The following is a 12,989-nucleotide window of genomic DNA, read 5'->3' as shown; positions in this document are numbered from 1 at the left end:
TACACTTGCTGTTTGTGCTACATTCATCTTATAATGTTGTTTTCCCCCAACACCATATAGAATGTATGCCATTTGACTGTAAGTCGCTTTGGATAAAAGCGCCTTACAGTCAAATGGCATACATTGAAGAGGGTGGGGATCCCGGGATCGAACCCACTACCCTGTGGAAAGAAATGGGTGTTTTCGCCATGCTCTAACCACACTGAGCATTCATCTTATAAGGACCACTAACACCACTTTCCATCCGTTTGTATAGCAGACCCTCATGCCAGATTGAGTCAAAAGCTTTTTTGAAATCAACAAAGCATGAGAAGACTTTGCTTTTGTTGTGTTTTGTTTGTCAATAAGGGGTTGCAGGGTGAATATGTGTCCTGTCATACGGTAATTTGGTAAAAAGACAATTTGACATTTGCTCAGTACATTGTTTTCACTGAGGAAATGTACGAGTCTGCTGTTAATGATAATGCAGAGGATTTTCCCAAGGTTGGTTGTTGTATCCCAACATATCCCACGGTTTGTTATTTTGTGGTTTGGATGTCTCCATGTTTTGTGGTTTTTGGGGTGATCAGTCCTCGGTTCCATGTTTTAGGGAAGATGCCAGAGCTGAGGATGTGGTTTGGGGTGATCAGTCCTCGGTTCCATGTTTTAGGGAAGATGCCAGAGCTGAGGATGATGTTTGGGGTGATCAGTCCTCAGTTCCATATTTTAGGGAAGATGCCAGAGCTGAGGATGATGTTAAAGAGTTTAAATATAGTGAAGTGAAATTTGTTGTCTGTATAATTAATAATGTCATGTAGGATACCATCAACACCACAGGTCTGTTAGGGTTGGAGGGGTTGTATTGTGTCTGTATAATTAATAATGTCATGTAGGATACCATCAACACCACAGGTCTGTTAGGGTTGGAGGGGTTGTATTGTGTCTGTATAATTAATAATGTCATGTAGGATACCATCAACACCACAGGCCTGTTAGGGTTGGAGGGGTTGTATTGTGTCTGTATAATTAATAATGTCATGTAGGATACCATCAACACCACAGGCCTGTTAGGGTTGGAGGGGTTGTATTGTGTCTGTATAATTAATAATGTCATGTAGGATACCATCAACACCACAGGCCTGTTAGGGTTGGAGGGTTGTATTGTGTCTGTATAATTAATAATGTCATGTAGGATACCATCAACACCACAGGCCTGTTAGGGTTGGAGGGGTTGTATTGTGTCTGTATAATTAATAATGTCATGTAGGATACCATCAACACCACAGGCCTGTTAGGGTTGGAGGGGTTGTATTGTGTCTGTATAATTAATAATGTCATGTAGGATACCATCAACACCACAGGCCTGTTAGGGTTGGAGGGGTTGTATTGTGTCTGTTTAATTAATAATGTCATGTAGGATACCATCAACACCACAGGCCTGTTAGGGTTGGAGGGGTTGTATTGTGTCTGTTTAATTAATAATGTCATGTAGGATACCATCAACACCACAGGCCTGTTAGGGTTGGAGGGGTTGTATTGTGTCTGTTTAATTAATAATGTCATGTAGGATACCATCAACACCACAGGCCTGTCTGCTGGGTTGGAGGGGTTGTATTGTGTCTGTATAATTAATAATGTCATGTAGGATACCATCAACACCACAGGCCTGTTAGGGTTGGAGGGGTTAATTGTTGTGTCTGTATAATTAATAATGTCATGTAGGATACCATCAACACCACAGGCCTGTTAGGGTTGGAGGGAATTGTATTGTGTCTGTATAATTAATAATGTGATGTAGGATACCATCAACACCACAGGTCTGTTAGGGTTGGAGGGGTTGTATTGTGTCTGTATAATTAATAATGTCATGTAGGATACCATCAACACCACAGGCCTGTTAGGGTTGGAGGGTGGAGAGGAGGATCTGATTGTGTCTGTATAATTAATAATGTCATGTAGGATACCATCAACACCACAGGCCTGTTAGGGTTGGAGGGGTTGTATTGTGTCTGTATAATTAATAATGTCATGTAGGATACCATCAACACCACAGGCCTGTTAGGGTTGGAGGGGTTGGATATTGTGTCTGTATAATTAATAATGTCATGTAGGATACCATCAACACCACAGGCCTGTTAGGGTTGGAGGGGTTGTATTGTGTCTGTATAATTAATAATGTCATGTAGGATACCATCAACACCACAGGTCTGTTAGGGTTGGAGGGGTTGTATTGTGTCTGTATAATTAATAATGTCATGTAGGATACCATCAACACCACAGGCCTGTTAGGGTTGGAGGGGTTGTATTGTGTCTGTTTAATTAATAATGTCATGTAGGATACCATCAACACCACAGGCCTGTTAGGGTTGGAGGGGTTGTATTGTGTCTGTATAATTAATAATGTCATGTAGGATACCATCAACACCACAGGCCTGTTAGGGTTGGAGGGGTTGTATTGTGTCTGTATAATTAATAATGTCATGTAGGATACCATCAACACCACAGGCCTGTTAGGGTTGGAGGGGTTGTATTGTGTCTGTATAATTAATAATGTCATGTAGGATACCATCAACACCACAGGCCTGTTAGGGTTGGAGGGGTGTATTGTGTCTGTATAATTAATAATGTCATGTAGGATACCATCAACACCACAGGCCTGTTAGGGTTGGAGGGGTTGTATTGTGTCTGTATAATTAATAATGTCATGTAGGATACCATCAACACCACAGGCCTGTTAGGGTTGGAGGGGTTGTATTGTGTCTGTATAATTAATAATGTCATGTAGGATACCATCAACACCACAGGCCTGTTAGGGTTGGAGGGGTTGTATTGTGTCTGTATAATTAATAATGTCATGTAGGATACCATCAACACCACAGGCCTGTTAGGGTTGGAGGGGTTGTCTGTGACAATTATTGTGGATCTGGGGAGGAGAGGGGAGATAATTAATAATGTCATGTAGGATACCATCAACACCACAGGCCTGTTAGGGTTGGAGGGGTTGTATTGTGTCTGTATAATTAATAATGTCATGTAGGATACCATCAACACCACAGGCCTGTTAGGGTTGGAGGGGTTGTATTGTGTCTGTATAATTAATAATGTCATGTAGGATACCATCAACACCACAGGCCTGTTAGGGTTGGAGGGGTTGTATTGTGTCTGTATAATTAATAATGTCATGTAGGATACCATCAACACCACAGGTCTGTTAGGGTTGGAGGGGTTGTATTGTGTCTGTATAATTAATAATGTCATGTAGGATACCATCAACACCACAGGCCTGTTAGGGTTGGAGGGGTTGTATTGTGTCTGTATAATTAATAATGTCATGTAGGATACCATCAACACCACAGGCCTGTTAGGGTTGGAGGGGTTGTATTGTGTCTGTATAATTAATAATGTCATGTAGGATACCATCAACACCACAGGTCTGTTAGGGTTGGAGGGGTTGTATTGTGTCTGTTTAATTAATAATGTCATGTAGGATACCATCAACACCACAGGCCTGTTAGGGTTGGAGGGGTTGTATTGTGTCTGTTTAATTAATAATGTCATGTAGGATACCATCAACACCACAGGCCTGTTAGGGTTGGAGGGGTTGTATTGTGTCTGTATAATTAATAATGTCATGTAGGATACCATCAACACCACAGGCCTGTTAGGGTTGGAGGGGTTGTATTGTGTCTGTATAATTAATAATGTCATGTAGGATACCATCAACACCACAGGTCTGTTAGGGTTGGAGGGGTTGTATTGTGTCTGTATAATTAATAATGTCATGTAGGATACCATCAACACCACAGGTCTGTTAGGGTTGGAGGGGTTGTATTGTGTCTGTTTAATTAATAATGTCATGTAGGATACCATCAACACCACAGGCCTGTTAGGGTTGGAGGGGTTGTATTGTGTCTGTTTAATTAATAATGTCATGTAGGATACCATCAACACCACAGGTCTGTTAGGGTTGGAGGGGTTGTATTGTGTCTGTTTAATTAATAATGTCATGTAGGATACCATCAACACCACAGGCCTGTTAGGGTTGGAGGGGTTGTATTGTGTCTGTTTAATTAATAATGTCATGTAGGATACCATCAACACCACAGGCCTGTTAGGGTTGGAGGGGTTGTATTGTGTCTGTTTAATTAATAATGTCATGTAGGATACCATCAACACCACAGGCCTGTTAGGGTTGGAGGGGTTGTATTGTGTCTGTTTAATTAATAATGTCATGTAGGATACCATCAACACCACAGGTCTGTTAGGGTTGGAGGGGTTGTATTGTGTCTGTATAATTAATAATGTCATGTAGGATACCATCAACACCACAGGCCTGTTAGGGTTGGAGGGGTTGTATTGTGTCTGTTTAATTAATAATGTCATGTAGGATACCATCAACACCACAGGCCTGTTAGGGTTGGAGGGGTTGTATTGTGTCTGTATAATTAATAATGTCATGTAGGATACCATCAACACCACAGGCCTGTTAGGGTTGGAGGGGTTGTATTGTGTCTGTATAATTAATAATGTCATGTAGGATACCATCAACACCACAGGCCTGTTAGGGTTGGAGGGGTTGTATTGTGTCTGTATAATTAATAATGTCATGTAGGATACCATCAACACCACAGGCCTGTTAGGGTTGGAGGGGTTGTATTGTGTCTGTTTAATTAATAATGTCATGTAGGATACCATCAACACCACAGGCCTGTTAGGGTTGGAGGGGTTGTATTGTGTCTGTATAATTAATAATGTCATGTAGGATACCATCAACACCACAGGCCTGTTAGGGTTGGAGGGGTTGTATTGTGTCTGTATAATTAATAATGTCATGTAGGATACCATCAACACCACAGGCCTGTTAGGGTTGGAGGGGTTGTATTGTGTCTGTAGTTCATTCAATGTAATTGGAGAATTCAGTGGGTTCTGGTCTTTAATAGCTGACTAATATTTTCTATTGTTCATGTATGTGTTTTTGCTGTTTGTTCTTTGTTATAAAAAAACATATGTTTTGAAGTGGCTTACATCTCCATTTTGGATAGATAACTATTTGTGTTTTCCAATTTTCCCAGAAGTGGTTAGAGTCTATGGATTCTTCAATTACATTGAGCTGATTTCTGACATGCTGTTCCTTCTTTTTCCGTAGTGTATTTCTGTATTGTTTTAGTGATTCACCATAGTGAAGGCGTAGACTCAGGTTTTCTGGGTCCCTGTGTTTTTGGTTAGATATGTTCCTCAATTTATTTCTTAGGATTTTGCACTTTTCATCCAACCATTTGTCATTTTTGTTCATTTTCTTAGGTTGTCTGGTTGAAATGTTTAGATCTGATAGTGAAGCTATTTAGGCTTTCTACTGCCAAGTTTACACCTTCGCTACTGCAGTGAAACGTTTTGTCCAGAAAGTTGTCTAAAAGGGATTGAATTTGTTGTGATTAATTACTTTCTGGTCGGTTTCTACACTACTTTCCTTTCATCTATAACATTTCTAAAATGAATGCAGTTTATTCAGCTTGATGCCTCATGATTGAATATTGCTCTGTTCAAGTAGAATGTGATTTTGCTGTGATCTGATAAGGGTAGTCAGTGGGTTCTCTTTCTCCTCTCTCTCTCTTTCTAATGTATAATTTAGTGCATCTTGTTCTCACTTAATAGCAAATTAAAGCTGGAATTGCTCCATTTGCAGACCAGCTCACACATTTACCTCTTCTGGCTCCTGTAAGACCTCTTTGTCTTCACAGAAGAGAGAGAGAAGGGGGAGGGGAGAGAGAGAGAGAGAGAGAGAGAGAGAAGGGGGGGGTGTCTCTGGGATGGATGAGGCTAATATTTCAGGAGAGACAGAGGGAGAAGGGGTATCTGGGATGGATGAGACTAATATTTCAGGAGACAGAAGGAGAAGGGGTATCTGGGATGGATGAGGCTAATATTTCAGGAGACAGAAGGGGTATCTGGGACGGCCCCTGGATGAGTCTGAAGGGAAGTGTGTATCACTTTCTCATAAACTGTTCTAACTCACCACTCAGCCTGTTCCCACTGGAGGCCACAGCAGTCAGTAATAATGCTTTAAGTTCAAGTACACAACTCCGTGAAGAACGGAGTCTCTGGTTCACTCAACCACAAACATGATGATGACTCCCACAGTTAGACAGAGTACGAGTGCAGTTTCGTGTATGACTAAAAATGAATATTCTCTCCATGGTGCCCTCCTACACACGCACGGACACACACGAGCACAAATATATACACACACACACCGACTAGCGTCTTTAAAAACACAGGTCACTGTTTTCATGAGGTTATTGATGTCATTCTGTAAAAAGTGTCAGTGAATTTCTCCAGGAAACCTGCCAAGTAGATTTCCTGGTGTGATGTCACCACCTTGGTCTGTGTTCACGGTTCCCATTAGTTTTCCTGGTGTGATGTCACCACCTTGGTCTGTGTTCACGGTTCCCATTAGTTTTCCTGGTGTGATGTCACCACCTTGGTCTGTGTTCACGGTTCCCATTAGTTTTCCTGGTGTGATGTCACCACCTTGGTCTGTGTTCACGGTTCCCAAGTAGTTTTCCTGGTGTGATGTCACCACCTTGGTCTGTTCCCATTAGTTTTCCTGGTGTGACGGTTCCCATTAGTTTTCCTGGTGTGATGTCACCACCTTGGTCTGTGTTCACGGTTCCCATTAGTTTTCCTGGTGTGATGTCACCACCTTGGTCTGTGTTCACGGTTCCCATTAGTTTTCCTGGTGTGATGTCACCACCTTGGTCTGTGTTCACGGTTCCCATTAGTTTTCCTGGTGTGATGTCACCACCTTGGTCTGTGTTCACGGTTCCCATTAGTTTTCCTGGTGTGATGTCACCACCTTGGTCTGTGTTCACGGTTCCCATTAGTTTTCCTGGTGTGATGTCACCACCTTGGTCTGTGTTCACGGTTCCCATTAGTTTTCCTGGTGTGATGTCACCACCTTGGTCTGTGTTCACGGTTCCCATTAGTTTTCCTGGTGTGATGTCACCACCTTGGTCTGTGACGGTTCCCTTTAGTCCTGGTGTGATGTCCCACCTTGGTCTGTGTTCACGGTTCCCATTAGTTTTCCTGGTGTGATGTCACCACCTTGGTCTGTGTTCACGGTTCCCATTAGTTTTCCTGGTGTGATGTCACCACCTTGGTCTGTGTTCACGGTTCCCTTTAGTTTTCCTGGTGTGATGTCACCACCTTGGTCTGTGTTCACGGTTCCCTTTAGTTTTCCTGGTGTGATGTCACCACCTTGGTCTGTGTTCACGGTTCCCATTAGTTTTCCTGGTGTGATGTCACCACCTTGGTCTGTGTTCACGGTTCCCTTTAGTTTTCCTGGTGTGATGTCACCACCTTGGTCTGTGTTCACGGTTCCTGGTGTTGTCAGTTTTCCTGGTGTGATGTCACCACCTTGGTCTGTGTTCACGGTTCCCTTTTTCCTGGTGTGATTTCCTGGTTCCCATTAGATTTCACCCACCTTGGTCTGTGTTCACGGTTCCCATTTAGTTTTCCTGGTGTGATGTCACCACCTTGGTCTGTGTTCACGGTTCCCTTTAGTTTTCCTGGTGTGATGTCACCACCTTGGTCTGTGTTCACGGTTCCCATTAGTTTTCCTGGTGTGATGTCACCACCTTGGTCTGTGTTCACGGTTCCCTTTAGTTTTCCTGGTGTGATGTCACCACCTTGGTCTGTGTTCACGGTTCCCATTAGTTTTCCTGGTGTGATGTCACCACCTTGGTCTGTGTTCACGGTTCCCATTAGTTTTCCTGGTGTGATGTCACCACCTTGGTCTGTGTTCACGGTTCCCATTAGTTTTCCTGGTGTGATGTCACCACCTTGGTCTGTGTTCACGGTTCCCATTAGTTTTCCTGGTGTGATGTCACCACCTTGGTCTGTGTTCACGGTTCCCTTTAGTTTTCCTGGTGGGATGTCGCCACCTAGTGGTCTTGTGTATTATTAGCTTCTAACCAGTACAGCAAGAGGAGGACGCAGTTAAGCATTTATTGTCATGAATCTTGCCCTAAAGGCAGCCTGCAGAGTGGTCACTAGCTGGCACAGCCACAAAGTCATAAAATATACATTAAAACCTAGCCTTAACCACACTGCTAACCCTAATGACTAATCCCAAACTTAAATGAAGACCAAAAAGCAAATGATTGTTTTCATGAATTTTTACAATACAGACTATTTTGACTTTGCAGCTGGCCCATGTAATGAAAATCACACAGTTCTGCCTCCAGGGCAAGATTAATGACAATAAACGTCAACCTGCGAGAAGGATGGGCCTCCTCCCGCATGAGGGAGAATCTCAAATGCATACTCCTCGCGTCCTCTCTCTCCTCGTCTCCTTCTCAAAAACACATTGGGAAAAAGCTAGAGGTCCTTCCCCTCTGAACTTCTCCTCCAGTGGGTTTTGAGGAGCCGAGGAGAAATTACATTTCTCCCTGACTCTTTGTTTCTCTCAAGGTTTGTTCCTTCTAAGGAGATGTTTACTTGTCACTCTACTGCTGCTTGCATAGGGATCTAGGCCGGCTTACCGTAAAAGCACTTTGTGACTGATGATATAGAAAGGGATTTATGGATGGAATTTGATTTGTCCCAGAGGGCAATTGGTTTAGCAGCAGGTAAGGATGAGACGTAAAAAAACATGTCAAATCCACGAAGATCACAATGATACACCATGACAACAACACAATGATACACCATGACAACAACACAATGATACACCAGAACAACAACACAATGATACACCATGACAACAACACAATGATACACCAGAACAACAACACAATGATACACCATGACAACAACACAATGATACACCAGAACAACAACACAATGATACACCATGACAACAACACAATGATACACCATGACAACAACACAATGATACACCAGACAACAACAATGATACACCATGACAACAACACAATGATACACCATGACAACAACACAATGATACACCAGAACAACAACACAATGATACACCATGACAACAACACAATGATACACCATGACAACAACACAATGATTCACCATGACAACACAATGATACACACTGACAAACAACACAATGATACACACTGACAACAACACAATGATTCACCATGACAACAACACAATGATACACACTGACAAGAACACAATGATTCACCATGACAACAACACAATGATACACACTGACAACAACACAATGATTCACCATGACAACAACACCATTAAAATAACACAATGATACACCATGACAACAACACAATGATACACACTGACAACAACACAATTATTCACCATGACAACAACACAATGTTAGGATCATGGCCGTAACATGTTAGGATCATGGCCGTAACATGTTAGGATCATGGCCGTAATATGTTAGGATCATGCCCGTAACATGTTAGGATCATGCCCGTAACATGTTAGGATCATGGCCGTAACATGTTAGGATCATGCCCGTAACATGTTAGGATCATGCCCGTAATATGTTAGGATCATGGCCGTAATATGTTAGGATCATGCCTGTAACATGTTAGGATCATGCCCGTAACATGTTAGGATCATGCCCGTAACATGTTAGGATCATGCCTGTAACATGTTAGGATCATGCCCGTAACATGTTAGGATCATGCCCGTAACATGTTAGGTTCATGCCCGTAACATGTTAGGTTCATGCCTGTAACATGTTAGGATCATGCCCGTAACATGTTAGGATCATGGCCGTAACATGTTAGGATCATGCCGTAACATGTTAGGATCATGCCCGTAACATGTTAGGATCATGGCTGTAACATGTTAGGATCATGCCCGTAACATGTTAGGATCATGCCCGTAACATGTTAGGATCATGGCCGTAATATGTTAGGATCATGGCCGTAATATGTTAGGATCATGCCTGTAACATGTTAGGATCATGCCTGTAACATGTTAGGATCATGCCTGTAACATGTTAGGATCATGGCCGTAACATGTTAGGATCATGGCCGTAACATGTTAGGATCATGGCCGTAATATGTTAGGATCATGCCCGTAACATGTTAGGATCATGCCTGTAACATGTTAGGATCATGCCCGTAACATGTTAGGATCATGGCCGTAATATGTTAGGATCATGCCTGTAACATGTTAGGATCATGCCTGTAACATGTTAGGATCATGCCCGTAACATGTTAGGATCATGCCTGTAACATGTTAGGATCATGCCTGTAACATGTTAGGATCATGCCCGTAACATGTTAGGATCATGCCTGTAACATGTTAGGTTCATGCCTGTAACATGTTAGGTTCATGCCTGTAACATGTTAGGTTCATGCCCGTAACATGTTAGGATCATGGCCTGTAACATGTTAGGATCATGCCCGTAACATGTTAGGTTCATGCCTGTAACATGTTGTTTCTTACTACATGATGGATGTTGAAGTCAGATTTATTTTTCAAATTATGTAAATTGCCTTTTTTTTCTGTTTGTAATTTTTTTTGTGTGTGTCTTGTTTAGTTTATGATATTTAAAAAGAAGACATTATACTATTACTTAGCGATAGATGTTCTTTCCTTATTGTTTTGTTGAATTTATTTAATATTAGATCAGTTGTTTCTCAACGTGCCATCTGGCTTCTAAGAGTGAAGTGAAACCAAAACGGGGTCAACGATAACCAGTTATTTATGCACTACTTTACCTCCCCCAAAAATAAAGAAATCATTGAAATATTATTTAGTCGTTATCTTTCTTAATTGGAGAAGAACATTTCTTTATGCATTAGACATGGAGGCCCGTTTCCAACTTCCCATTCTGTCTCATTGATCAAACAAATGATTTATAAAAATCACTCACTAGTCAGTTATTGAAAAGAGAATCAGGTCGACACTTTCATTCTTCCACAAAGCAGGACAAAGATGTTGCATCACCCGATTAGTACGTTAAAAAAAATAACTGAAAAATAACTTGAGCTTGTTAATAAATCCCACTGGACTGGTTGGTTCTGATTCAGATGCGTTGGGTTAAATGATGAAGACACAAACGATTGTTTGTTTATCACCTTGTTATCAATGCTTAGTTCACACACAAAAAAAAAAATCATAAACATTTTTTTTTGTCATAGTCATAAATCATAGTACTATGTCATAAATCATAGTACTATATGTCATAAATCATAGTACTATATGTCATAAAATCATAGTACTATATGTCATTAAATCATAGTACTATGTCATTAAATCATAGTACTATATGTCATAAAATCATAGTACTATATGTCATAAATCATAGTACTATATCATTAAATCATAGTACTATATGTCATAAATCATAGTACTTACTTACTATATGTCATAAAATCATGGTACTATATGTCATAAATCATAGTACTATGTCATTAAATCATAGTACTATATGTCATAAATCATAGTACTATATGTCATAAATCATAGTACTATATGCCATAAATCATAGTACTATATGTCATAAAATCATAGTACTATATGTCATAAAATCATAGTACTATATGTCATTAAATCATAGTACTATATGTCATAAATCATAGTACTATGTCATTAAATCATAGTACTATATGTCATAAATCATAGTACTATATGTCATTAAATCATAGTACTATATGTCATTAAATCATAGTACTATATGTCATAAATCATAGTACTATATGTCATTAAATCATAGTACTATATGTCATAAAATCATAGTACTATATGTCATAAATCATAGTACTATATGTCATAAATCATAGTACTATATGTCATAAATCATAGTACTATATGTCATAAATCATAGTACTATATGTCATTAAATCATAGTACTATATGTCATAAATCATAGTACTATATGTCATAAATCATAGTACTATATGTCATAAAATCATGTACTATATGTCATAAATCATAGTACTATATGTCATAAAATCATAGTACTATATGTCATAAATCATAGTACTATATGTCATAAATCATAGTACTATATGTCATAAATCATAGTACTATATGTCATTAAATCCTTATAAAGCAGTAGGATTCAGCGACAGAATAAACTGTTTTCTAAGTGAAGAGCAGAAAGCCGGTAAAGGTGCTGTGGTGATTATTGTCATCAAAGATGTTAAAACCTTCCATCAGTCGAGTGTAGACCTCGTCTCCTGCATCCAACTGCAGTGTGACACCATTGGTTCCACCGTCCTCCGAGTCTGAAACGTCATCGGTCACAGTCACCATTACATGTCCATTTTTATACAGCGACACTCTTCTCCCCTTGCTGTAGGTTGTAAAGGCAGTGTATGTGAAGTAGTAGACTCCATTAACCGGTGCTCTGAAGATACCTGTCACCGGACTGTAAGCCTCACCGATATTGTTGAAGACATGTTTGTAGGCCAGGATGACATCTTCACTATTTGGTCCTTTGGATTCAGACAGCGAGGCTGAGAAGGCCACCTTCGGTCTCTCTCCGTTCTCTCTCTTCAGTTCCTCCACGGTGGCTCCCATCTCATTCAGTTTGGTGCTCTGTTGAGCCACAATGGCTCTCAGCTCCTGGAGTAGGACTCTCTGTTCCTCCAACTGGCTCTCGCTGGTCCTCCGTGTGGTTTCCATAAAGATTGGCTTCTTGTCAATGTCTCTACTGTGAAAAACCTGCAGCTCAGAGAGACAGCTGCCGAGAACAAACAGCAGAGCGACGAAGGTCCTCATCTTTCAGATCAACTCTGGGATCCTTTGGTATCAAAATGCCTAAACTCAAGAGTTCTATACAGATGAATAGTGAACCATTTACTCAGTCATTCAGTGTTAATACTTAACTGTCCTTGGATAGGTGCCGATGTGGCGATGTTCTGATGTTTAAGTTCAAAGTTTTTATTTATCCAATGTGTTACGTTCCCCAGTTTATGTGTTGTAGTTTGTATTTGCATGTGCTTATTTCAGGAAATGGCTTCCTGAAATCCCTCAAGCAGCTGATTGGTCGACTCCATGGCTAATTGGAGAGCTGACCCCGCCCCCTCGTCAAGACGCAGCTGTCTCCA

The 12,989-nt window shown here is 40.8% G+C and overlaps 1 protein-coding gene across 17 annotated transcripts; it reads right to left on the bottom strand.

Moving 5' to 3' along the window:
* Nucleotides 1-5,853: 5,853 nt before the first annotated feature.
* LOC127927261 (splicing factor 3B subunit 1-like) lies at nt 5,854-8,118 on the bottom strand. Of its 17 annotated transcripts, none has more exons than XM_052513378.1 (5): nt 7,512-8,118; nt 7,234-7,335; nt 7,030-7,131; nt 6,629-6,985; nt 5,854-6,507 (listed from the first exon to the last, which is right to left on the bottom strand). In XM_052513378.1, the coding sequence occupies exons 1-5, from the start codon at nt 7,840-7,842 to the stop codon at nt 6,299-6,301; spliced, it is 1,101 nt and encodes a 366-aa protein (XP_052369338.1). In that variant the 5' UTR covers nt 7,843-8,118; the 3' UTR covers nt 5,854-6,298. The 17 variants fall into 17 exon arrangements, with proteins under 17 accessions (XP_052369338.1, XP_052369341.1, XP_052369334.1 ...); XM_052513381.1 differs by having other exon boundaries at nt 7,081-7,131; XM_052513374.1 differs by having other exon boundaries at nt 7,030-7,233; nt 7,285-7,335.
* Between the last annotated feature and the right edge of the window lie 4,871 nt (nt 8,119-12,989).

This window comes from Oncorhynchus keta, unplaced genomic scaffold, assembly GCF_023373465.1.
Source record: "Oncorhynchus keta strain PuntledgeMale-10-30-2019 unplaced genomic scaffold, Oket_V2 Un_scaffold_1044_pilon_pilon, whole genome shotgun sequence".
Lineage (NCBI taxonomy): Eukaryota > Metazoa > Chordata > Actinopteri > Salmoniformes > Salmonidae > Oncorhynchus > Oncorhynchus keta.
Note: the sequence above shows the minus strand (reverse complement) of the source record. Positions and strands in the feature narration are given on the sequence as shown.

What these genes read in the sequence shown, in the direction of transcription:
- LOC127927261 (XM_052513371.1), bottom strand. Translation starts at nt 7,842, where the DNA reads ATGGGAACCGTGAACACAGACCAAGGTGGTGACATCACACCAGGAAAA. An exon ending in AACCGTGAACACAGACCAAG is followed by an intron (nt 6,986 to 7,029) that starts GTGGGACATCAC and finishes TCACAGACCAAG; the next exon opens with GTGGTGACATCACACCAGGA. An exon ending in AACCGTGAACACAGACCAAG is followed by an intron (nt 6,508 to 6,628) that starts GTGGTGACATCA and finishes ACACAGACCAAG; the next exon opens with GTGGTGACATCACACCAGGA.